This window comes from Ictalurus punctatus, chromosome 7, assembly GCF_001660625.3.
Source record: "Ictalurus punctatus breed USDA103 chromosome 7, Coco_2.0, whole genome shotgun sequence".
In the NCBI taxonomy this organism is placed as follows: domain Eukaryota; kingdom Metazoa; phylum Chordata; class Actinopteri; order Siluriformes; family Ictaluridae; genus Ictalurus; species Ictalurus punctatus.
The window spans coordinates 17,685,365-17,713,218 of record NC_030422.2 but is presented as its reverse complement, the minus strand read 5'-3'; the positions used below and the strand labels follow the sequence as shown (position 1 = coordinate 17,713,218).

The following is a 27,854-nucleotide window of genomic DNA, read 5'->3' as shown; positions in this document are numbered from 1 at the left end:
ATATATAGTGCAGGATTGTTTTGATAACATTAACATAACTATTGCTGGATTGTGGTGTATGTACAAGTGTGGGTATGTGTACACATGTGGCTTGGGTGTGTGTAGGATGCAAGGCATACAGCAGAAGAGGAGATCTACACTAACCTGAACCTAAAGATTGATCAGTTCCTGCAGCTGGCAGATTATGATTGGATGGCAGCTCAAGGGGGGGGTGAGGCCAGTGACTACCTGAGTGACCTCATTGCCTTCCTCTGCAGCACCTTTGCTGTGTTCACACATCTGCCTGTGAGTTGCCTTTCACTCGTACACATACATATGTGCTCACACTCACTCACTCCCTCTCACTCACACATCACTCACACACTCACTCACTCACATACACACTCACTCACGCACACACTCGCACAATTTCATTCAGTATGGAGGTTGCTTCCATTTTCATTTTATTTTAAAGTGCACCAGTGCGTTTTACATTTTCTAAATACAAAACCTGCTCTGTCTGTGAAAGCACACGTACACTTGTATTACAGCATGCTTATCAGTCATGCTTCAGATGGACTTATTCTGGCCGTGCTATTACATACCTTTGTAAAATCCTTTTGTTATTTTACATTTACATGTTCACACGTCTGACAAATCTTGGGACGTAAAGTTGTTAGAAAGGTTACTTTATAACTTTAATGTTCCATGGAGCTCTTGTCTGTCGAGCCTATTGCTTTAAAGGGGATTATGAGCACACTGCACTTGAACTTGGAGTTCAGGTTAAGTGAGATCAGTGCAGTAAGAGGATTGGGAACCATCATGCAGGGCCTCCGAGTTACCCTCCCAGCTGCCATTGAGCTAAAGAGAGCCGATGGCATGACCTAGATATAGCTCATATTGGGGAACTTGATGCCCTTGGAACAGCCTGGCCTTGACCCATGACCTAAAGCGGATTTAAGCCAGACAAAAGCTTTCCTTAACATTCCCTTCCATGGGCCTCTGCTAAACATCCTTCCCTTGCTGGATTAGCAGTGCTAAGAGTCCCAGTGCCAGAGCTGGCCCCCAGGGTTACACAGTGGCCTCTGTCCCCTTACAGAGGCGCTGAAAGCTGCTTCCAGCAGCCCCCCTTTCCCCCTCCTGTAATCTCCTAAATCTCACAATGCCCTCTGACCCAGCATTGGCTGTGGGGGATGTGCCCCTTTTCAGAAAAATAACAACCTGCACATTTTCGGGTGGATTTCAGCTGAAGGAGCAGCATTTGCCAATGGTCTCTTATTTTACACACATATAGTTTTAGTCCTACTCACTCAGTCCTTGACGTTTTTGTATTTTCTTGTTTTTGCATCTGAATCCTCGTCTTAGAACTTTGCCTTCATCCTGCTCAAGCTTGACCATTCCATCTCCATGAAAATGCAGCCATGCGTGTGCGAATTAGCAGTGGCACGTAGATGTGGATTTCAGGCCCGCAGTGGTGCGCAGGTGGCTGTCGGCCTTTTTTCACAGAAGAAGTGTCGGTGCTGGTTCTGGAATTGCTGTTTAACCGTCCAGCACAAAAATGTTCATGGACCGATTTCATTTAGTCACCATTATATATCCAGCAACCAAGTTATTTTCATTAAAAAGAGCTTTGTCGTTGATTTAAAAAAAAAAAAAAAAAAAAAAAAAAGTTTTCTGAAGGTTTTTGAAGGGATGACAGCAAACTAAACAGGAACTTTGTACTAATGCTTATATTTTCTTATCCATCTGTGCAAAAAATTAAAAAGAGAAAAACAAAAACCTGCTTCATTGTTTGTGTATAATCACAGATGATGAGAAGATCTTTGGTTCTGTGTAAATGCTATTTGAGTTTGGAAGATAAAATAAGTTCTCAAAACCAGAAGTACAACATAAAATCCACCATGATTGATATCATTTGTAGGCCATTTATTAGTAAACCTCCATCTGTGTTTATGTAGTGTTTTACTTTCAAGTTCTAGAAAAGGTTTGCTTATTTCCTTAACTTGCTCCAGAACCAGCACCAGCATCTGGTAGTGGAAAACAGGTATCTGAAGCCACAGCTTCATCAGTCATGCGAACACCCTTGTCTTTGCCCACCCACTACACACCCAGCAGTGACACTCCTAGAGAGATTTGGGTTTCCATGAAAGAATTAGAAAACAGCATGGTCATCAGTCTTTATGTATAATCCCTAAATCACAGGTCATAATCCCTAAGGCACAGTCATAAATATGACCTATGACCTAAAAACAGTCCCTTTCCTCCTCCTCTCTCTCCTCTTTAGGGCAATCCTATAGAACACGCCAGACTGCCGGTGAGTATGGCTGCCGTGTGTGCTTAAATGCTGGCATAATCTTAACCATGAGTCATGATTGCAGTGTAGCACTACCGCATGTTGTTCTTCTGAAGGCTCGTTTTGATTCAATGACATATATTGTGTGTTGTAATGAAACAGTGGTTGGATTTATTTTGAGGCCCTTAATAGGCTGCTTTTGGGACCGAATGTAGAGTGCACAATTTGTCAGGCATTATTAACCTTGGCCTTTGGAGGCATTTGGTCAATGCACTTAGACCCATTTGGAATTGAAGCACTTGCTGAAATTCACTCGAGCATTCCTGTACTTACTTTGCCTTTTTAATAAACTCAACAAAAAAAGAAACGTCCGCTCACGTTCAACTGCTTTTATTTCCAGCAAATTTCTTAACATGTGTAAATATTTAACAACTGAGACATAAATTGAATAAGTTTCACAGACATTTGACGAACAGAAATGGAATAATGAGTCCCTGAACAAAGGGGGGGGTCAATATTAAAAGTAGCAATCAGTATCTGGTGTCCTCCAGCTGCTTTAAGTACTACAGTGCATGTCATCCTCATGGACTGCACCAGATTTGTCAGTTCTTGCTGTGAGATGTTACTCCACTCTTTCACCAAGACATTTGCAAGTTCTTGATCATGTCTTGGGGGGGCACATGTTTACATGTAATTTTCCGCGGCAAGGACGATCAGCTGTCCTTCCTGTCTCCCTGTAGCACTGTCTTAGGCGTCTTACATTACAGACATTGCAGTTTATTGCTCTGGTCACATCTGCAGTCCTCATGCCTCCCTGCAGCAGGCCTGTGGCATGTTCACGCAGGTGAGCAGGAACCCTAGACATCTTTCTTCTGGTGTTTTTCAGAGTCAGAATAAATGTCTCTTTAGTGTCCTAAATTATTGTAACTCTGACCTTAATTGCCTACCACATGTAAACTGTACATGTCTTAAGGACTGTTCCACAGGTACATGTGCAATAATTGATTATGGTTCATTGAACAAGCATGAAAAACATTGTTTACACCCTTTCCAATAAAGATCTGTTAAGCTTATTTGGGTTTTACAAAATGATCTTTAAAATACAGTCCTGAAATAGGGACATTTCTTTTTTTTTTTGCAGAGTTTTAGTTGAAAAGTTTGAAGCAAAATGGACACTCACTCTTTAGAGTCCTCCAAAAATATTTCTAAACAGGCTTCAATATCTTAGAGTGGTAATCTTACCTGGACGCTGGCGTTATGTACCTTCAGCGAACTGCTGCCCTAATCATAAAGACTGTCCCGTGCTCATCCCAAGACTCTTATTCACAATATGCTCAGACTGAAGGTTCTTTCGAAAAACCCTGACTACTGTTTGACTTTACTCTTCTACACCTGTATAGAATTATCTCACTGTCTGGTCCCCCGTTTGAGTCTGGGTCTTCTCTGGTTCTCGTGTCAACTCGGAGCTTTTCCTTGTCACTGTTACCTCTGGTTTGCTCATTAGGGATCTAAGTATATATTTCTGTAAAGCTGCTGCTTTTAAAAGCGCTATAGAAATGGAATACAATTGAACTGAAATTGAACAGAATAGCTAAGCACATTTAGCCCCTGACCCGCACTCCTAACCTTGAATTGCATTAAATTTTATTGTATTATACCATGTAATACTTTTTTGATTTGATGGTCCGGTCTGAGTATTGCGTATATAAGGACAGCACACATAACCAAACATGATGGGGAACTCTTTTTAAAGGAGATTTAATGCATAAAATCTTGCAAGCACAAGCCTTATATGTTCTTAAAGATGGAGGCAACAAGGGAAGAAGAACAAAAAAAAAGACTGACTGGCATAAAGGAATAACCACAAAAATATATTTTTCCCTTTTTGCTATAACCAAAAGAATTGTTCTGGCATCACGTCATCATGTCTAGACAAGGGGACACAAAAAACGGTTCTAGCCAACGTATCCTTCATGAGGTTTAAAAAAAAAAAAAAAAATGGACTGAGGAAAGCACGCTCAGTGCAGCTGAAAGCTCTCTGCTCCAATTCCTGCATGGCCTCAAGGCTGACTCTTTCACAAACAGTCTAGAATACCTTCTGAGTCAGAGCAGCTCATAACTGTGGATTAAATCTCTCTACTTTGGCAGGCTGTCCTGAAACGTGCATTACGCACGAGTAAAGTCCTACTCTGCTGCGGTGTTCTGCTTCTGTATCCCATGATGCCCCGATTACATGATACCGAATTTTGTAGAACATGTGGTGCATGCATCTCCAGCCATTCTAAAGCGTGAAACCACCGCAGTTTACCGTTCACTGTCTCCAGTCTCGTATATGAAGAAAATACCTTCAGCACAGCAGTCTCTATTCTAATGGCAACAAATGGAGGAACTATTAAAAAATTTTTTTCTAGTGGTTACAGAACAGTGGGCTACTCCTAAAACACTGGCATTGCAGTTATTTAAAATGGATGCTTTTTAATGTCTGTATGAGGGTGTGTACAAATATACACTGAAATTCGGATATACAAATGAATATTTCCACATGTGCATACACAGTAGGGCACAAGCTGCCAGTAAAGGTCGGTTTGGGTTCCGACGGTGATAATGTCACTGCAGAAGTGTTTGTGTGTGTGTGTATAATGTGGGAGACCACCAGAGCTGTGTGTGTTTTTCGAAAACTGGAAGTATTCACAGAAAGAAAAGTGTTGGAACTTCATGCACTATGTAAGGGATAATCCATGGCTAGGTGTGCATTACACGATTATAATGCGTGACGTGCAGTGTATTAAGATAGTGTAATGCACACCTAGCCATGGATTATCCCGCTTATACCATGGTCACTTGCCAGCATTGATAATTTAAAGCTGTCGTTGATGTTTGCAGTGAAAATTTGACTGAAAGGATAACAGTAACAGTTAATTTCTGTTAATTATAGTGTGTGTATATATATATATATATATATATATATATATATATATATATATATATATATATATATATATATATATATATATATATATATATATATATATATATATATATATATATGGGCCGTTAGATCTAGAATTCTGCCCGCTCTAAATCATACACAGGGATACATTTGTGCAGTAAGATTACATTTATTTGAATGAATTATAGTATAGTTATTTGAGAGAGACAGAGATGTTTGTGAATTATCTGCGTCTCTGTGCCGCGTACTAATAATAAAGCTGTGGGTTTAACTACTGAATGCAGCTGTAACTGTATGTTACTATGTTTACAGTTGTTTGTAGGTAGTGCGTTAATTTAGTACGGTGATTAAACTGACTGGAACTACCTATTCATTAGAGGGTTTGAACGCACACCTTCCAACCAATCAGAATCGAGTATTCAGACACACCACGGTATAAGGGGAGCGTAATGAATGCTGGAATGGAATTAATTTACAGTTCTTGTTTACAGTGTACACTTCCTTTTTGGGAAGAGTGATTGGCAGGGAGAAACATTTTGAAATATGAGTGTGTTGTAAAACTTGTTTTTTTGCAGTGTAGTTTTACCTCATGGGCTTATGAATGAATTGTCCAGTAGTGATGATAATTCCACCATGTAGCTTTGGCAAGTCCCAACTACCAGCCTCAAGCTATTTGAAAGTACCTCAATCACATGGATCTTGCAGCACTGATCAATGTTCTGGTGATTCAGGAGAGCAATTTTTACTATTTCTTTTATCATCATGAATGAATTCATCCATACTTTGATTCATTGTGTTATTTTATTGATATGTTTTATTTTATTATAAGACAAAACCACATAAATGATTTGCTATTTAAACCTTTCAATTAAAAACAAGCAAAAACCAAAAAGTGACCCTTTTGGCTGTTAGATGAAAAATTATTGGTGGAAATTTCAGTACATACTTGGCCAGCACCTCTGTAATTCTACTCTCATGTTAAAATCTTCAAGCATCTTTATTTTATTCTTTTACTTTCCTTAAATTCACTCCCCTTCCTGTTTTATGTCCTGTATTATTTCTGTATGTCTCTTTTGTGTCTAGCACTGTACTCCACTGATATGTTCTCTGTTGTGTGATTATTTTCACAGCCGTGTGCTGCCGAGTGCTTTTTAATGAGGGCTTTGACGAGTCCTTCTTTAATAAAGCACTCTGGCTACCTATTGCTCACCCTCTCCTTCATTCTCCTTCATTCTCTCTCCCTGTCAATGTCCTTAGCTAATTGTTAACATGCCTCTGCCCTGAATTGTAAAACAAGTGTGCTACTGTGAGAGGGGTGTACCTTCCTAAGCTTCCCTCTGTGTGAAACAGAACCCAGGAGACGCACAAAAACGGCCCTGTGAACTGATTCTTTGTCTACCTTAGGGAACGGTCCTGGTCTCGGGACATGCAGGCTCCCACGTTACCCGGTACAGCTTTAATCGATCTGTTTAGCACTGCATGTGTGTGAGAACATGTGAATAGTCCTGCATATGTCTGTGTGTGTGTGCATCGAGGACGCATGTGCCACAGTTCTCGGACAGTGTGACCGAATGTACGCGTGTCATATATCCCGGTACAAAGGATTCTCCTGATCAGTTATTTTTAATTGTCATTTAAGCTATAAGTTTGTGATTCAGGATTTTCCAGACTGTCAGTGAAGCATTTATGTATATGGTGTACAGGTAAAGAAGGAGCCAGGTATTGAGAGGTTATCCTTCATCGTTATATTCTTGCCTTGTAATGAACATGAGAAAGAAACGACAGCATTTCATTAAACCACTGCACTTGTGTGTGCGTATGTGACTGCTTTGTGAAGTAGATACTTTTCTTTTCTTAGTTTTTTTTCTCTAGAAATTTGCAACAAGAACTGTAACGTGCACAAATAAGCATAAAGGTAGGTCAGAGGAGCAGACTACCTGGGTTTGGAGCAGTGTGAACACATGGCTTGTCCTCTATTCTTGTTTATAACTCTCCGTTATGAAAAGTTTTTGTTTCTGTTGTTTGTGCCAGATATGTTGAGAACCGTGACTGGATGTTGCCCTTAGTATAAGACATATCTGCTGTCAAATTTCCCTGTTGGTAGCAAACTAACTTATGAACATTTCCTTGCCTCACACTAATCAATGTCTGCATGCCTGTGTAATGTAGCTATGCAAGGCAAATGTAACTACAGTCCAAGTAAACAAATCGGATTTGGTCGCTTGTACTTTGTAATCAGATTTAAGATGTGCACAGATTTGGCCTGCTGTAGGAACACATTTGTTAAATCCTACTCCACAATACACATCGTCACGCTACACTGGTACACATTGTCACACTAATGGTGCTGACTTATTTATTTATTTATTCTCTCTCTCTCTCTCTTCTTCTTCTTTATTGTTTAACCCACTTCCCATCAATACTGGGTGGGCATGATATTTCCACATTAGGGTTCCATTATTACTCTCTCTCATGCAAAATCTGTACACAAATGTTAACTATGCCAAATCAATAAAGCCTTTTGCTCCAATCACACCAGATGAGCCGCGCGCGTGAGTGATTGTAATGGCCTCGGCAGGAGACAGGTAATCGTGGGGTTTTCATTTCACAATGAGGAAAAGAAACAACAAACAGCCACTCTTCCTTTGGCCCACATGATTTATTACAGCTATTAGGAATGCAGAGACGAGCGGCCAGAAAGCAAGCGTGTTTATTTTTTAATCACTGTAGTGCCGCACAGGCACCCTAATCATCCGTAATCGCCTAGTTAGGCCTGAAAGTGCTTTAACCTGATTAAAGGCTGACTGGGTTAGACCACATCATGACTGAGTGTGTGTCTGAAAAAGAGGTATGTAACAAACTGGCGATCAGTGGGGTGTTTGATTAATTATAAGTGTTTGAATACAACCGTTTTACCTGTAACCTCTAACGTTGACCTGAAAAGGTTGCTAAATGTAACAGATCACTTAACATTGATCAACTGGATTCACTGGCATCCACATGCAAAAGCATCAATATGGGGCTATGCTTTTTTCAGCTTTATTGTCTTCTCAGCTGTCATCTCTTCTGGCCCTTGGTTTCACCTAATTCTTTGCTTTCATGTTTTGCAAGATTTGGTTGGTCAAATAAACGTGTGTGTAATCTTTTGTGGGAAAGTTTATGCGTGTGTCTTAAATCATAATTCTGTTCACAAATATAATCAGCTTCTCATGAAAGGAAGATCAGGATTAAGATGTTCCTCTTGTCAACATGTTTGTACATATGCATGTGGACATGTGCAGTCCTTTTGCCGAAACATATGCAAGCCAGTATAAGACTATTTAAAGAAGCAGTGTGTGATTTCTCATTTCTGCTGCCTGTGGGATGAACTACAGCAATAATACACCAGACCCTGCTTTCTCTATTGAAGCTGTGTATGTCTTGACTCTTTTACCGAAAAGTGGCAGAACTGAGCAGTTTTGTTCTGGCTGGTGTTGAGAAGCTAATTGCAAGGCCAGAAGCAAAAAGCCTGGACTAGGCCGTGTCTATTGTAGTACCATATCATGAATTTAAAAAATTTTCACATTTTTTTGAAAATTGCATGATTATTAAACAGGAAAAACTTTGAAATTACAACCAGCACCTTTTAAAATTGACAGTTTGGTACCCAGGAGCAAATAGTGAGATGCCATGGTAGGAACAGAAATATGCGGTTCATTGTCAGAAGCCAATGTACATGAAGTCAAAGTGAACACGGGTGGGCCAGAAAACTTTCATGATGGCAAGAGGCTGATCAGCTGCTGGTGGAAGTGTTGCACGGATGTCAGCTGCACAACCAAGTATTCTCAAATACAGGTCAAATAATTCTATATATTAAAGTGCACCTATTATGGTTTTTCAAATATTACTTTTCATGTACTATGTGTTAGAGCTGTTTGTAAAAACGTCTGCAAAGTTTCAAAAATCAAAGCGCATTACAAACGTGGTTATTGACTCCTAATAGAAGGAACCGATTCTGAACAACTGAAACGAGTCGTTAGTGATTCCAGATTTACTTCCTGTACAAACCTACTTGGGTTTGTAACAAAAAGCCCCGCCTCTCGTCTTCATCGGCTGCTTGCGAACAGACAGGGGCGTTTCTTTTTTGACGCGCGCTGAGAGCGGTAGACCAATCACAACAGACTGGGACATCTGACCACTCAGAGCAACGTATGCTCTCTGAAAGGAGGAGTTTAAACTAAATCTTTTAGAACGGATCATTGAACGAGTCGTTTGAGACACTGGTGGGGGGAAAAAGGTAATGCTGCAATTTAAATTATGAGCACGTTAAAGTGTTTTTTGACCTTGGATGCATGTAAATCTATTCTATGTGATCTTTAAAACAAAATTAGGCATGTTTCAAAACCATAATAGGTGCGCTTTAATACCTCTGCCTAAAAGAAAATTTATAGTTTGTTCATATTATTATTTACACTAACCCAATGATTCCCAGTTAAAGGCATCTTACCAAAACCAAATCTTGCTCACCTCTTTCACATCCCCTGAAGAGTTCCCATTTATCAGACATACTCCTCTGTCTCCTTGCCCCGGCTTTAGGCTTTGGTCCAGCTGTATCTCTTAGCTCCCATTACTTCCACTGTTTGATCAATTACTGCAATCAGCAGGCCAGCCAAATCATTAATTGGTTAAAGTCAATACTTCTAATTTTAGCACTAAACAGTGTTAGGTCGGTGGAGAGCAGGATAGGATTTTGGATGGCAGCTGGAGCACTGCATTTTGTTTTAATTTTTAGAACTGATCAGCTGACCACATTCATCTAACTGCTCTGTTCTGAATAGATGAGCTTACTGTCACCCACTTTTGGTTGCGTTGCTCTCGTTGAGAGGGGAGAGTAATGCCATTCCTCACACCTAGAGAGCAGGGCTATTTTTGCTGTCTTGGACTCATTTTTTTCTATATTTCTACTTGCTCAATTTGGTTATCTGGTTTCATTTGATTTATTTATTTATTTTCCCCACTGAACAGTAATTTTTTTTTTTTTGCCCATTTTATAGAAAATGTATATCGTGAAACAAGGTGAAAAAATCAGCCTCATTAATAACGAATAACTGCACTCAAGTTATTTTGTAAGTATAGAATGCCATACTGGCTTGGAGTCTCAGTAGAGTACTTATTTTAAAACCTTTAAAAGCATGTTTTCACTCAAATTTAGCAATCGCCATCCCAGGATGGGATTCTAGTTAATGTGGGCCGTTCTATTTTGTCTCCTTTTATTTAGATTTTCTTTCTTTCCGTCTATCTCACTGTCTCTTTCTGTTTGTTTCTGCTTTGTAGATTCACTCTGAAGTAAACCCATTTGGAATAATTTTTTTATGCTTTGCTAATAGCTAGTGTAGTAGTGTTTTTGTTTTTCATTTTTTACACTATTAGTCAGAAATCCCACAGATTCCAGGTTCTCTACTCAAGTCTTTTAGCTTTAGTATCAAATTAAAAGCTTTGGATCTATCCTGAAAATTTCCTTCAGAAAAGAATTGGACAGCAGACAAGGGCATATTTGAGGGTTTTTTTTTTTTTTTTTTAATATGTTTTTGTAAGAGAGAGGCACACAAATGGTTTAACTATATTTGAAAGTATTTATTTATATATATATTAAGTATTTATTTAGCAAAATATTTTTTCACTAGTATGCTAATGTGTCTGTGTTTTGTATGTGTTGGTGTGTTTTAGTATTGTATACTCTACTAAGATCAGTTTTGTACTATTTTATTTGAGTGTGTGCATAGGTTTGATTATCCTGCATTAGTTTTATAGCAGATATTGTGTGATGTCCTGCCATTTGGTGGGATTTGGAGGGAGATATAAATTGAAAAAGCAAGGCATATACATTTCAGCCTTTTGTTGTTCTGCAATTCTAATTAGTTTAATTCTGCAGGTCTTGTGGGTCTTTCCCTCATTTTATGGTGTTTTGTATTTCCCTGTCTACATAGTAGTCCTCATAGTATCTTCCTGTCACTGAACTTTTTGTTTTTGTGTCTCTGAATGTGTAGGGAAAGGTTGCTCAGACAGCATGTATGTCTGCGTGTAAACATCTGTCCACCTCCTTGCTGCAGCTGCTGCTTGAAGCTGATGTCAGGCAGGTATCTATGGGAGCACTCCAGCAGTTCAACGTGGACGTCAAAGAGTGCGAGAGTGAGTACAACCGTTATGCATCTTTATATATCAGGCAGTCTTGCATATGGTAGAGACCGATCCCGCACTCCCCAAAGGCATATTGGGGTAAATTGAGAGGGGAAAAAAAACCCCAATGCATTTTTGGCTCATGATAGAGTTGTGTAGTTTGGCCCATCTTTCCTAGCAGCTTTCTTTGTGACCACAGCTGAAACCGCTTCTGAGCGTCTGACCCAGCCTGGTTAATGGATTTCCCATGATCCTTGCCTTGTGCATGCCATCCCACAGAGATCACAGGCAGAAAGTCAGAATGACCTTCCTCCATGAGACTGCCACATCAACTGCTGTGGTTGCACCATCTGTAGGCATTTTAGGTTTTTTTTTTTTTTTCCCCCCACCAGACTGATAAGTACTGTCTCAATGTCAATCACTTTTTAAAATCCCCATAAAATTTGCGATACTGTTGCTTTCATTTTACAGAACCACAAATTTGGGCTATAATCTGAATGCCACTTGAGTGGAAAGCGTTTTAACCTCAACTTTCAGTTTCTGTCTGCATAGATGAGCAAATGTGAGATAGGTTGGGTGGAGGTAATAGAAGGTTTGAGGCAATAAGGCAGAACTAGGCACAAAAATAACTACTGTAACGTAACCACTGGAATAGTCTGAGGATGTGTCTGGAGGAATCCCTCATATCTGTGATGGCTGTAAAGAGGGGTGTGAGAAAAGGAGAGGCAAATGGGTTATTTGGGCTTCTGAGAGTAGCAGGAATTTTAGAGGCTGTGGTAATTTTGTAGTAGAGTGATGCTAAAGTCTTGATGCAAGGCTTGCTCTGACCCACTAGGGGTGCTGTGCCGCTTTCCGAATCAAAAGTGTTGTGATTGTCTAGATATCAGGATAGATCATTGATGCGGTTTTGGTCTAATTTAATATTAAGCTCATTAACAATGCTGCAAAAAGACTTGTTCCAGCCTTCAGTCTGTTCTGGACACCGTTTACTTGTTAGTCCATCAAGTGCAAAGTAAACACGGGTATAGAGGAAGTGATGCAACAGTGGAACTTCCACTGAGGGACATTTGTGGTGGTTGTTTTTTTTTTTTTTTTTTTTTTTGGGGGGGGGTGTTTTGTGCCCATACATTTCCCTTTGTTTGCCCAGTTTGTATTGTGGCACAAAGAATAAAGCGTTGACGTTTTTTCCTTTGTTTGTTTTTGTCTTGTAATTGTATTTTTGATTTGATGTTGTCTGACATGCATCACATTTACTTTGCTGCCATTTGCCCAAAGTTCCTTATGTTTAGTGCAGGGGTCAGAAATAAAGATGGCAGGCATGTAATCCGCGTGAGAGGGGAAAAAAAGCCCTCAGCGTTGCGAGGAGAAAGGGTTTTCTCCCAGGCTCAGCTTGTTTTGTCTCTGTGTGTCAAACGTTCCGTTTTCTAGAATGGCGAAGCTGCTTGTTTACGGGTTTCCCGCCAAAGCCAGAGAACGCTCTGGTGGCCTCACTTCCAACCCTCTGAAACCTTTCGACAATCCCCCTTGTCTTTTCACAAGGTTTTTTCCCCACCTTTGCCCTGTGCTGCGCCACATGTTCAGAAGCATGGTCTCCTCGGTTTCAGGCTGTGGAGGTAAAGGAAGACCCCTTGTCACTCATAGTCCACCCTACTCTCCGACTTGTCAGATCAACACTGGGGGAGAATTAATGAGAGTTTGATGATGTTTTTTTTTTTAGGAATAGCACAAAGCCAGTGGCAGACCCAGAGACATGACTCTGTGGCAGGGGCTGCCCTGAACCACCCAGCACTCACCCCCCAGCAACACCCGCAGAACCACCAAAGCCCCCCTCCAATCCACCTCCCCTGCCCCCACTGAACCTCCCCCTGTCCTCCCCTTGTCCTGGCTGTCATCCGTCTGCCAATCTCCCACTCCATGGCGAATTCCCTGCTTTCTTTATCCTTCTCTCTTTCCCACAGGGTTTGCCAGGGCCGGCCCGGTGCCTGGCTTCCAGGGGGACACTCTGCTGCTCGCCTTCATCGACTTGAGACAAGTAGGTCTTTGTTTTTTTCCCACCCCTTTTTCTTTTCTTTCATTCTTCCTTCCCCCTTTCTTCTGTTTTCTCCTGTTTACCCCTAAGCATCCCCTCCTTTCACTTATTCTTTTTCCCCTATCCAGCAGTTCCAACCCCCTAAACCTCTACCTCAGTCCTGGTTTTGTTTGAAGGTTTCTTTCCTTAAGTTGCCCTCAATGTGAGCCTGTTTTTTTTTTTTTTTTTTTTTTCATTCATATCTGTGATTCCAAGGCTTTTGATACATACATAACTTTTCATCTGTTCTATCTGGATCAGAAGGGCATTCAAGTCTTTTCTTTTGTTTAATTTAAGGTGAGTATCTCTAAGCCAGTTTTTTTACAGGTCATCTTATCGCAGTTGCTGCTTTTAACACTTGAACACTGCATTGCACCTCGGACCATTCCTGTACTTTCAGACCCCACTATTTTGCAATGCCAAAATGATGTCTCGCTCAAAAGCGCACAATCCCTTTGCCTTTCTGTGCATTAGCCATACTAAATCTTTGACTTTTCTCTTGAAGTTTATACAAGGCGTTTCTCTGGAAAAGGAGTAGAGTGTATAGTCTGTGCATGTGTTGTGGTGGTGGGTGGCAAATTAAGGGGTCTTGAGGGGATGGGAAAGAATAACCCTGGGGGTATGAGGTTCCATATTCGGGACCCCCTCCCTTGCAGCCAAAGTAGCCAACCTGGGCTAATGTCAGAGGCTGAGAGGGGATGACGGATGGGCTGGATGCTCGTGGAGCGGCGGATGAATGAGCTGACAGACAGTGACAGATAGCTCTTTCTTCCAGTAAAACAATCCCGTTTTGTCCCGCCTGCCATCATGATGCAGTGCCACTTGTTTTCATTTAGTTTTTTCTCCCAAAACGATGACTTCACCATGAACAAGTGTGTGTGGTTTTGCTTTGGGTTTTTTTTCTAAGTGGCACAAAATTGTATACCGAGCAAAAGAACGTATTTGCATGGGTGAATTTTGGTCACCTGTATTGAGTCAGCTGTCTGGATGGGCCACTTGTTATCAGTGTTCTCACAATAATTTCAAAGTGAGGTGGAGTTAGATTATACACCTCCTTTGGTTCCACCCGTTCCCCTCCCTTTTTGTAGCTGTTGTAGAGATCAGGGGTGTCAGAACCAGTGCGCTGACCCAGGCATTCCCCAGTGTGGCTGGCAATGAATACGTCCGATAAATCAACCTGAAGGGCCCGTTTGTGTACCAGACTCCCGGGTCCTGGGATGGGGCTGTGGGTCAATCTTTCTGGAGACAGACAACAGAAAGGTCCGGAAGCTCTGGGAGGGGTTTGGTGAGAATCTTGAGCATTGCTTTATACTTCAATCTGAAGAGAAACAAATATGAAAAGAGAGTGAAGCATCCAGACTTCAGGAGACATTGTGGTATAAGTAGGACAAATGAAAAAACATTGACATGTTGATGGGACTGAAGATAGAAATTAGGTAAAACAAAGATGAGAAAAGCTCTTCAAAAAGTGTCAATTTTTATATATATTCTTGCATTGATTTACATTCTCGTTGGGACTTCACACTGTAAGAACAAAACATCTCAGAATAGGAGAGGATGGTTCTTTCCCTCAGTTGTCTCATAGCCTTCCTAGCATTCTTGGACTGCTTCATTTTGTCTGCAGAAGTGATGCAGAAATAAACAGCTGTGACTGTTATAAAGGGAGTCAGTCTTTTCCGACAGACAGAGTGAGAAAGCAGAAGTGGGCAGTGTAAACAGTGCTGCTGGCTGCAGCTCAGTGCTGTGCAGCTATATTTAGCGGCAGAGAGTCTTGTGGTGGTGGGAACCCTTGGCCGGCCTTGGTGTGTGGGAGGCCTGCTGGACTCTGTGGCATGGCAGCACACATCACCACCCCTACCCCCAGGCATTGTACACACCCTTGGTCAAAGCCAATCATAACTTTGCCCTCAATCTTCTGCCTGCCCAAAATTCCTCCTGAGACTTACAGTAGTTTTTCAGCAGGGGCTTTTGATGATATGAGAGTCCATGAAGACTTTAAAGTATACCGTATGAAGCAAACATTTGTTTTGGGTGACTTATCATAAAATGACTTTGCCTTGGTTAAAATTTCTGTGTAATGTGAGATCTTTTGGCTAGATCTGTCTAGAGCCAGCGAACTATTCGGACCTTTTGATATACATTTGCAGCAGCTGGAGGCCCTGAGTAAAGCTGTATATTGGTTCACTGTACTTTGGCAGGTATATCGTAGTCAGACTAATAATATCTTTGGCAAACAATTCTCTAGTATAGGCTAGAGGGAGGAAAAATGGCCAAACCAAAAAGGCTAGGTTTGAGTGTACCTTAGGATCTTCTCCCCCTCACCTCATGTGGCAGTTTTACAGGGAGATGGGGGGTTGGAAATTTGGTTCCGTTTTCCCTAGGTTTCGGAGCCAGGAGGCTGCTGTGCATTTTTGTGGCCTGTCCGCAGGCATTACCCTTGAATTCTTGGAATGTGTTTAAAATGTCCAATGGAAAATGATTTTCTGTTCTTACTGGTTCTGCACAGGATTTCTCCGGTCTTACAAGAAACCAATATTTGCACCTTATTGTAGTGCCATTACTGGTGTCAGTTGTGGTTAATCTGTGACTACAACCAGATTATTTATATTATATATATGCACCTTCTTAGCTTGGACATTTGTAACTAAACAGTCAGTTCTTATTTTTTATTTATTTATTTTTTACTTTATTCTCAGTGTTTTGATTCTGAAAGGTTTAAATAGTCGAGTTCTCCAATGCAGTGTGAGGCAGGGACAGGTTGAGGGATGGGAAGTGCAAAAGTTAGTCACCTGGTTAAGAGTGTAACAAATACAAAGGATAGTGCATGCTAACTAGACAGGACCACAGGATAATATTTGGATGGATAATATGGCATAGTTAAGAAAGTGCGGAACATAGCTGTGCAGTTGTATAGTCACAGCAGCTTATGAATTAAAAACCTGTGCAAAAAATGTTGTTTACATTGTGCACTATCCTGCAATTTAAGGGGAGAACCTTTTCTAGCTAGCAGTGATAGCTAGTGAAGCCTAATGGAGGTATAAGTGTACCATAGCAGCAGAATACTGTCCATATGATAAGGCTTTAATGTTTAAAGTGGATGTGTATAGTAATGGTCTTATGATGGTGCATGTTGGAATTTGTTTTGATTAGTCCTGGTGGGATTTGGAAGGGGGGGCAGTGTATAGTCTGACTGCCTCAGGGAAGAAGCTATTGCTGAGTTTGTTAATGGTGGCACAGATGCTCATATACCTTCAGCCAGATGGCAGGAGGGTGAAGAATCCATGAGATGGGGGAGGGGGTCTTCCACCAAGCAGGTGGCCTTGACAATGCAGTGCTTTTGGTAACATGTATTGATGATTTATACAAAACCCTGATGATCTTCTCAGCTATTCTCACATTCTACTCTAGGGTCTTGCTGTCTGAGATGGTAGAGTTCCTAAACCAGCCAGTGAGACAGCTGATGAGGACACCCACTATTGTCTCCTTCGTGAAAGTGGTTAGGATGGAATGTGGGAAGTTTGACTTCCTCATTCTTTGCAAGAATTAAGTTATACTGTTGTTCTTTCTTGGCTAAGGTGTTGAGGATCCATGTGAACTTATCGATGATGTGCACACCAAGCAGCTAGGAGCTTTTGACTCTCTCCTCAGACTTCTGGTTCCAAATTTTAGCCAAGGAATGTAAGGGAATCTGAAGAATGTCTCCCCCCCCCTCAGTAAATGAGGCAGATCTGCATTGAACAGTTTTGAATCTTTAATTTTGTGCCACCGACTTGGAAGCTTTACTGAAACCATAATTGACCACCCACCAGTTTTTTTTCAGTGCATCAGAAGGGGTGAAAAATGGGGGGAAATGACCTACTTTGGTCTGTTCTTCACACTCCTGCACACAGATTAGAGTTATGCATCAGGACTGGGATCATGCATGACCTAGCATAAAAGTGGCCAGAGTGGGCAATTTTTACTTTTATGCGGCGGAGCAAGTGGTCAGATGTGAAGCTTATGTCCCTCAGTGGTGGAATGAACTTCTAACCTCAATCTGGACAACAGAATCTGTCACTATCTTCAAAAAACAGCTAAAGACCCATCTCTTCCGTGAGCACGTAACTAACTACTAAAATGCCAACTGGCTCTTAGACCTCTACTCTGTGCACTTTGCTTTTCTAAAACTCAATTAAAAGATCTTGTATAGTAGCACTACTTGTATTTTTCTCCACTTGATTTATCGCTTTGCTTGTATTTCCTCATTTGTAAGTTGCGTTGGATAAAAGCGTCTCCTAAATTAATAAATGTAAATGAATAAATAAATTATGGGACAAAGAAAGGGCACATGGGAGCATAACGGGTGTTTGTGCAGTGCTGTGTGACACATTTAACATGTTCATTCATCCTTGAGTAAGTGCTGATTTACTCAAACTATTGCAGGCAGGTTCACTTATGGCTGACGTGGGTGGGATTGGTTAGTATTCCTTCGGGATGGGACTGGGATTTAAAAAAACATGTAGAGCCTCATGGAATCTACGTAACTGCAGAGACAGCATAACAGGATGTGTTGACTGCTAGTATTAATCATGACTTATGGCTCGTCGGGGCAAATGTTGGGCAAAGTTGCTTCAGAATAGCATGGAATGGGACATATTGCCAGGATATCTGAATTCTGCGTGTTGCATTCTTCCTTTGTCAGCAGTATATTTTACATTGTAATTTGAAATGACAAAAATGTACCTCTCCATATGGCACTTCTGTTCCCTCTCTCTCTCTCATCATAATTCTTGGTTTAAAAAAAGTGTTTGACCAGAATTGAACTTTTATTAAAAGAAAATGAAGGCATCAATCTCAAACTGAGCTCTGGGAATTCTCACAAAGTTCTCCCTTTCTGCAAGTTCAACATAGTGGGAGTTTCCCAAGTTGGCGTTAAACATTTCCCAGTAGAGCAAGTGCAGTGCCAATCTGCTTGGATCAAGCATTGCACTGTGCATTACCTGTCTCTACAGTCATTACCAAACCTTCTCTACCACCCACAATTTTTCAATTCTTATTCATCACTACTTACCTAACATTTTAGGTGTTAGTATGGTGTGCGTCTGAGTTGGAATAGATTCTTGTTTTGCTTGTGAAGTTTATAATTGTCACGTTGTGTTTAGGCTTCACAGATGACCGAAACTTCCACTAACTAATTTGTACCATCATATATCATAGTGATGGCAAACTGTACACCTGCCATGTGGCTGCAAAAAGTGATCTTATGTTGAGTCTCTGTGCTCCGTAAATTAGCAGCATGAAAAGATTTTTCCCCTGCGTATAGCAGCACAAGTCTGCCTGAACTCGAGGAGTTGGGTAGAAGAAGCAGGAATTGGGAATATATAAACAAAGTGAGAAGGCAAAATCTCTGGCAGTGACGTCAGCGGGATGGACTGAACCATGGGCTGAGCATGTGTTTGTGTTTCTAATGGAATACTGTCACATGTAGGTCAAGCACAGCTTTTGTTGAACCCAGAACTTATAAGGTTCAGTAGCTGGGGTCAGACAGACCGGAGGAAAGTGGAGGGGTGTAGTTTAGGAATAATGGAGGATGAAACCATCTGGCCCGTGCTATTCTCATTATACTCTAGACCTGCACGTTCTGTACATCAGGTCTATGTGGTGCCGAAAGTGCAACGATAACTATCAGAAACTAGATCTGTGTGGGGCTCTAGCGTGTACGGAGCAGTTCAGGTTTTCTTGTTGTTTCACAGGCAAAAACAGAAATATCAAGTTGCGATGTGTTAAAAGCATTAGAGCTGAAAGTATAAGGGATAAGTCGAGTAAGAAAAGGAACTGGGGCAATTCCAGTCCTCTTGCCATCTCTCCATAGACAGCTAAACAAGCCACTGACAGGTGTCACAGTGTAATTGTTCTGTCTTGCTTCCTCTCAGTGGCCAGAGTGTGTCATGCTTAACTCTGTCGCCCCTGCTCTTTTTCAATGGCCTGCCAGTGTGTGGCAGTGAAAGGCCTGTTTAAGGTCCTGTCACAGGTCTCCAGGGGTCAGACTGATGAGCTGCCCTGCTTGTATGGAGTCGCTGAGGGAGCAAAGATTCTACCATGCAGGGGGTTGACATCTCTCTTTGCATCAGAGTACTCTTCACTCCCATGAGGATGACACACTGTGTGTGTTCTTGTGGTGAAGATGGATACTGAAGTCTCAACTGATTCTTTTTCATTTGGCTCACTCTAGAGTACTAAACAGTGTCTTTTTTCTCTCTCTCTCTCTACCATGCAGTGAAGACATCGTGACACACCAGGGCAATGAATCCCTCCAAAATGTCTCTTTCAGCAGAACATCTCTTTCAAAACAGCCACATATCAGGAGCGGATAGTTGGGGATCTTGTGCTTTTGTACAAAGCTGACAGGATGATTGGTTGTGATTCCAGGTCCGGGGTAGAGTTTCCACGAAGACGCACACTGAAGCTCATAATTCATGTTGGACCATGCATGCTAGCATTGTGATGCTGTCTCTGCAATACATATTGATAGGTTTTGCAGATATAGTGTTTCCTTTCCTAATCTTTGAACCATATAATTTGACAGACCACTATCTTTCCTTAGCAAAGTAGTGTAGTATTTAACCCCCCTCTTTCATTATTTGAGTCTCAGCTGGTTTTGACTTTGAATACTTATATGGTAACAACTAGTTACTTATTTTAGTTCTAGAGTTTTGGGGTTGGTGGTTTTAGTATTTTGGAGTTGCAGAGTTGACACCTCTTTGTGCTCTTTCAAGCACCTTGACGAGTTTGAATAACAAGTCACAATAGTATATAGGACGAGGGACTTTTGGGATGATCCCCACTACCACCCTTTTTACCCCCCCCCCCCCCCCCCACCAGCTAAGCGTGACATCAGACATTTGAGTCATGGATGTGTGGTTCAAATACTTAGGGGCCTACAATGTCTGGGGTGGAGATGCATTTGGAGTATAGATACAGTTAATAACTGAATTAATTTTAGTCCAAATTTCAGGATGACTTTTCATATTAAGCGTTCATTGTTCATTAGTGAACAATGAGCACTATTTAATAGTGAAGTCACTAAGTAGATGATGCAAATGTAAAGATAATTGCAACTGAAATTATAAGAATGAATCACTGAAATGGTAGTTTTCACTCGGGGGAACTGCACTGAGAAGACAGCAGAAGAGAAAGGAAAACGATGGAGGGCAAAAGAGGGAGGAGGCAGCAAAAGGGAACGACAAGTGTGTGAAGTGTGGGGCTATGAACTCATCCTGCCCCCAGTGCACGCTGGCTGACCTTCCTGTACTTAACCGCCAGAACCAGTCCAGGTGTAATCACTTTCTCCAGCCTTCTTCCTGTCTTTCCGTCTTGGAGTGAAGACGGAGAGAGAATATGTGAGGGAGAAGGGGAGGGCCAGTCAAGTGGCCTCCGGCCGACCCTGCTTGCGTTTCCCTGGAGCCAATGGACGATAAGCCCAACGTGCTATCTGTCTGTCTCCCTTTTTCTTGTTCTTTCCCTCTATTTCTCTCCTTCTTTCTGTGAAAATTGGCAGTGTTGGGAGAGAGTTGTATGTTAAAGCTGTAAAGCTTTGTGTGTAATACATACACACATAGAGCACCTACAAGAAGACCGAGTGCTGACCCTCAAGTAACCCTGGCTGCTGTCCAGCAAGGGAGTCTCTCAGGATCTAGAGTCTGATCTCTTCTATCTTTAACACTCCAGCTCACCATCAGCTTAACTCAGCACGTGGAGCTGTGTCCTTACAGAACACCCTGGGTTGCTGGGGGACAGAAATGGATATATTTTTTTTCCATTTTCTTTCCTCCTCATATTCCTCTCTGTCTGCTCCAGTTTGTCTTTTTCCAAACATTTATTTTGTACTGACCATGAAAGTTTGGTATAAACCATCTCAAGACATCCAGGCTTTCTTCCTTTAAAAAAATTATATGATCTTTTCCTCTCTGTCATTTCCTTGCCTTTTTTTGTCATTTATTTCCTTGTGTTCTTTTGAAAATATTCTCTCTATCTGAGAGTTGATGGTAAAGTAGTTTTTGTTTCCTTATGACCTGAATTTCAACCCTCATTGCCTCTTACTGGAAAGCCTTATGTGTGGTAGGTCAATCACTAATGCCAATTTCATTGCTACTCAGATCTTTAAATAGGTTTTTGGTGAATTCCAGTGGAAGAACAAGCACTGGCGTGACTTTATTGTCTACAATGGCCAACTCTCTCTCACTCGTATTATTATTATTTTTTTTTCAGGAATCTATTTATCTTTTTATCTTCATGGTGTGGCAACTGTGAGTAAGTGGACTTTGGATAGTAGCCTTTCTCTGACCCACATCGCAAATGTTGTCAGAGTCCATGTTGTACAATCACACAAAAAGGAAAAAGGTTCACCTTGTCTGATTATACTTCTATCAAAGTGTTTTCAAAGCAGTCTAATCTAAAAAAAAAAAAAAAAAAAAAAACTTATTTGCTCCTGTGCATGCACATAATCTTCACTGTTTAGCCTCGGTTATAAAAGCATTTTGTCAAGCTCCTTTAATCCCATTCCAGTAAGTCTTTAAATAAAAATAAATGTCAGTGCAGACCTTTTTGATAAATTTTGGTTTCTGGAGTCATCAACACAAGATTTTCTTACTTATTCACAGAAATAAACTGTGCTTTGTACTTCTTTCTGTCAGCGTTTTCACAGGATTGCAAGACCTGTTCTCAGACCATGTCCCGTTAATGAGATATGAACTTCTGTGCCCTCATAAAGACGTGTGTTAGAAGACTTGTGTTGAGGAATACCCCATGTGTCCCCCTAGCATTTTCTCCCCTGATGCCTGACCAAGAGACCTTCCCATCTATTGTCTTTGCTTTTTTGCTTCACTCTCAGTTTAGATGTTTGTGATCAGCACACAGGTCTGACCGTTCCAGCGTACTCTTGCCCTGGTGATAACTCTGCCTTGTCTGAATGGACAGGAAGGTGAGAAGGAGGCCACGTCTTCCCCAAGTTAATTCATACTCTGCGTTGTCAAACACTTATTAATTTCCAGCAACTCAAAACATGCCTAAAAAACAGGAGCAATGCAGATTTCCTCATGCTTGACAGGTTGGGTGGTTCTGAATGGCCAGTTGGTACATGCAAATAGTGCTATAAAAATGCTATGTCAGCTGAGCAGTTGCTGCGATTACTGATGCATGTCTTTCTTTACTTGCTCTCATCCATTCCTGTCACCATGTTGATGCAGATGGAGAGAAGTCCCATGTCACTGCACTTTCTTCATGTTTGGTTGAACTCGATACATCTCCCTGCATTAGACTTGTGATTTTATAACAATTCAATAGTTCAATAATTCAAATTGATATTGCACTACCATGATATCCAGTGACGTTTACTACAATAATATTATATAACCAGACCTACCAGCCATTGCACATTTTGCTAATTAGTATACCAGTTGAGTTATCACTCTCAAATGAGTCAAAACAGTAGTTTCCCTGGAATAAAATGAACTAATTGACATATGCATCTAGAATGATTTACGCAGGTGTATTGAACTCTCTGATATGAACTTTAATATGCACCTGGAAGCCCCGCTTTCTTACCCCTTTACGTGGTCTTAAGGTGCCCTCAAGTTTTGAGTTCATTAATATGAAATGATGATAAATGTTTGTTTTGATTCTTGTTTTCCTGCCTCGTGCATGCCATGCCAAGAAGTAGTGTCATGTTCTCAACAGAAACTTGAGCAGTATGCAGCATTTGTGCCTTCTCTGTAGCGCACATGTACGCAAAGGGGAGTCATATTTTGCCCTAGTGATAACTCTGCCTTGTCTGAATAGGCAGGAAGGTGAGAGGGAGGCCATGTCTTCCTCGGGCTAATTCATACTCCTGCTGTCAAACATCTTTGAATTACTCTCTGCAACTCTACTAAACAAGTGTCAAAACAAAATCACACAGAAGGACACCCCTGTGACCCTGAAAACCATTATACATTATACAGTATGTGATTTACATCACCTGTTTTGTTAGTAATAATGAGTCTTTCCCAGCCAAGGGCACTTTATAATACTTTATAAAAAAAAAACAAACAAACAAAAAAAAAAAACACAACAACAATAGACATATAACTTAGACAGACAAAATATTCAGACAAAAATACATAATTTATGCTATCTGGAATTAGCATGATAAATGGCTGGAACAAATGCTGGACTAGATTGGGATAAGAGTGTTAGTGTTGTGTGAAATGGTGTGTTGATCTGTGCGCTTAGCACGTGTAGTAGTTGTGGCAAGTTTGTGTTGAGCTAGTGAATTCCAAAGTTGTTATGCTTTTGTCCTGAGCAAGCTGCAACTCATGGATGTATGAGGGATGCCGAGCAGCCCAGTGTTAGAAAACCCGAGAGTGGGTATGAATAGATGTTGAAGGGCAGATTTGTGTGTGTGTGTGTGTGTGTGTGTGTGTGTGTGTGTGGGTAGGGGTGCGGGGTGTTTTAGATAAGGAATAATTTTATATAGGTGAAATGGGAAGGCAGTGTCAGCAAGCACTATGATATGGGTGGGTGAGGAGTAAGAGATTTGGGACTGAAAATATTGTCATCTCTGTAAAAAAAAGTAAACAAGGTCCATTCTGGCAAATGATACTGCAAAAGAGAGCATGTGAAGTATTGAAAAAAAAAAAGGCATAGTATGGAACCTTGAGGAATGTCTTGTGACGGTGTCAGATTTATAGAGATTTCTAGATTTATGTAAAACAAATGATTGTGTTTGGTTGGATCTGAACAAGACTAGTGCACTTATACCCAAAGCACCCAAGAGGGTTTGTAGATGAGGGAAGCGAACGTTATAATCAATGCTATTTGTAGCAACATGGACATCATAAAAGTTGTAGCTGGAAGCAGGAATGTTGTGCAAGTTGTCTAAAAATAGCAGTAGTATACAATTAATATTTGTATCAGAGTACAAGAAATTAATGTTGTGTAGTGACCAAACACTAAAGGAAGTAAACGTGACAACTGTACAAACTCTGGACAAGATGCTGAGGCTGGGTGAGTGTGTGCTACAAAATACTATATAAACATGGCTGATATATTCAACACTAGGTTCATGCTGAAATGCTTGTTTAATAATGCCCAGGGGAACTAAAGATGGCTGGAAGAAAGGCTCCTACAGAATGCTTCTTTGTGCCTGTTGTCTTTGCATTTTTGAGCAAACCTTTAGATAACACCATTATGATGGTCTTCATGAAGTTTTTATTTATTCATTAACCTGTATCTGTTACTTAGTCTTATGTATATCCCAAGGACTTTATTCTTGCTCAGTGTATATGTGCTTTTGTGGTCTGCGTGACCGTTTCACCACACCATTGCCCCACTGATAACTTTTGCTTCTCTGGAGAGCACAGGAAGGTGAGTTTGGGGCCGTTCCTTCCCCAGGCTGAGTCTCTAGCTTCTCAGACAGAGTGGCCCCAGGATGAATTCTGTTTTCACTCGATCCTGATGTAGCCTACTGGCTATGAGGACTGATAACACAGTAGTGTGACCCAAGTTGGGGTTCAGTGCATAGGCATCATGCATTGATCTCATTCCGAAAAACCTACCAGAGTGCATACAACCGATTTGTAAATAAGAAATTAATATAGTGTAACTAAAATTTCGGACACGGTATGGCCAAATAACTCCGCTTATTTTTGCTCTGTGAGCGGATTCCGAAGAAGCCACAGTCACTGATAACTAGTCAGTTTTTTTTTTCATCTTCACCTGACGAGCTTGAAATTTAAATGTTACATGGCGAACATGGGCAAGCAGAGTATTACATACAGTGAAACATCCCAGTGCTTTTATACTAAATATAAGCACTCTTCGAACGCTGCTTGTTCAATCAGTTTAGTGGACTGGAACTAACTGTTGTATAAGTATGTAATATAATATAGGTCAGATGTTCTACTGTCCTGATATCACTGCAGTTGCCCTAAAAGTTATTAGAGAAACGTCCCATTTTGAATTTTCCAGCTCTTCATCTCTGTTTGTCTAGTGGGTGACCTGGATACACTCAAGAGATTCTACAAAGTTAATGCTCCCCAGTCTAATTTGATTCTTCTTCATACATTGCTCAATTTCTTTTGGTCACTTAGGCTGTCCAGTCTACTGTATCTCAGTTCTTCATATTCACCAGGTTCGTTTTTTTTTTTTTTTTTTTTTGGTGGTTTCTCTCAACATTCTCTCTTTTCCTTTTTTGAGTCACATGTTCTGTCTCCCTACATTGACTGCTTCAAGTCTTTATCTCATGTCAACCTGACAAACCGGGGAAAACACATTTCTGACAAAGGATAATATCTGTTGACTGACCGCGCTACCACTCCTCAGCACTTAGGCTGCAGCAGAGCTTGTTCTCCACCTTACTGTGTTTGTGAATGCTTTGAACATACCAGCAGAAGACAGGAGCTTAAACTCTGTCAGTCTTGATAACCTCATAAGATAACCTTTGACCATTTTGGAGTGCTGCTATTCAAACCGAAATATGGCTGGCAACATTGGGAGCCACTTTCCCTCTGATTCAAACCCTGATAATGCTTCTTATCTCTATCTTACTCTGCCTTTATGCTGAGTGATGCTTCTGTATTTTTTCTTTTGTCCATCCCCCCCCCAATTCCTTATCCCTCTGCTGGCAAGGCCCACACACATATAGGCATGCTGAGTGCTTCCACTTAGCATAGACTTTTATTTTTTTGGTTAACCACAAAGCAGAAGCTGAAACTGTCAATCCAGGTCAGTGTTCAGATAAGGCGTCAACGTTATTTAGGCAGCAGGAAAGAGGTTTGAGATGGAGATGACCTTGTTGACGGAAAGGGTGATGAGATTGACTCCTCTGGTGTCAGTCACTGACTTTCATTCCTTAAGCTGACAAAGCAAAAAATGAACACCATTTATTCCATGGACTACTTGCTGTCTGAATCAGGTTTCAAAACATATCTTTTTAGCCTCAGATAAATCTCATAAATAAGAGACACATACAAGGATTTGTGTGGACACAGTCATGGATACTTTTTTTTTGTCCTAGTGAGGGAATGTGCTCAAGCGATTTTTGAAGCCTCTGATTTAGAAACATGATACCTAAGGTACCGTCAACAGTCCCGCCCACCCTGAAATGGGGAAAAATGTGAAGTCGCATGGTACATCGTTTATATATTTCTTTCACAGATCACTAGTCAAAGTTAAAAACTGAAGTGAATGTGTATAGGTGCATCTAACAAAATTAGAATATCATGGAAAAGTTAATTTTTACCGTAATTTAATTCAAAAAGTGAAAATTTCATATATTCTAGATTCATTACACATGAAATGAAATATTTCAAGCCTTTTTTGTTGTAATCTTGATGAGCATGGCTTTATAGCTCATGGAAATCAAAAATCCAGTATCACAAAATATTAGAATAAAGAATTTACAATAAAGAAATGTCAACTTTCTGAAAAGTATGTTAATTTATGCCCTCAATACTTAGTCAGAGCTCCTTTTGCACGAATTACTGCATCAATGCAGCGTGGCATGGAGGCAATCAGCCTGTGGGACTGCTGAGGTTTTATGGAAGCCCAGGTTGCTTTGATAGTGGCCTTCATCAGGTCAGCACAGCGATACCATGCTCAGCAAACCAGTTACTAGTCGTTTTGGCACTGTGGGCAGGTGCCAAGTCCTGCTGGAAAAGGAAATCAGCATCTCCATAAAGCTTGTCAGCAGATGGAAGCATGAAGTGCTCTCCTAGTAGACGCTGCATTGACTCTCGACTTGAGAAAACAGTGGACCAACACCAGCAGATGACATAGTACCTCAAATCATCACTGACTGTGGAAACTTCACACTGGATTTCAAGCAACTTTGATTCTATGCCTCTCCACTCTTCCTCCAGACTCTGGGACCTTGATTTCCAAATGAAATGTAACATTTACTTTCATCTTCCCCATAATTGTGGTTGTGTGACCAGACTGGGAGATTAAAGACTCAGGAAACCTTTGCAGGTGTTTTGAGTTAATTAGCTGATTTGAGCTCTTCTCAGGTCGACATTTCTGTATTATAAATTTTTTCTTCTTATATTTTGAGATACTGGATTTTTGATTTCCTTGAGCTTTAAGTTGTAATCAATATTAAAACAAAAAAGCTTGAAATATTGAATCTCGAATATATGAAAGTTCCTCTTTTTGAATGAATTTATGAAAAAAGTTTACTTTTCCACAATGTTCTAATTTTTTGGAGCCAAATGCTTGGTGGTTTCTGTAAAGCACTGTATATAGGCAAACTCCACTTTCTACTGCGACACGATTGAGTGCACATCTGCACATCTGTTGTCTGGTCTAAAACAACATGCTGAAGAAGATATATCAGTAAACACAACATTTCTCTGTACATGCTGATAGCATGCTTATGCGTTTGTATTTTCTTT

General features: G+C 40.8%; 1 protein-coding gene across 3 annotated transcripts in view; it reads left to right on the top strand.

The window, feature by feature from the left end:
• The window catches only part of exoc6b (exocyst complex component 6B), a 106,859-nt gene that overhangs the window by 71,267 nt on the left and 7,738 nt on the right, over positions 1-27,854 (top strand). For 2 of the 3 annotated variants that reach the window (XM_017471671.3, XM_053681360.1), the window contains exons 18-21: positions 106-285; positions 2,264-2,293; positions 11,249-11,390; positions 13,337-13,410. In XM_017471671.3, the coding sequence (XP_017327160.1) occupies positions 106-285; positions 2,264-2,293; positions 11,249-11,390; positions 13,337-13,410 (426 nt within the window). The remainder of the gene's footprint in view (positions 1-105; positions 286-2,263; positions 2,294-11,248; positions 11,391-13,336; positions 13,411-27,854) is intronic. The other variant, XM_017471673.3, reaches the window with a different exon arrangement.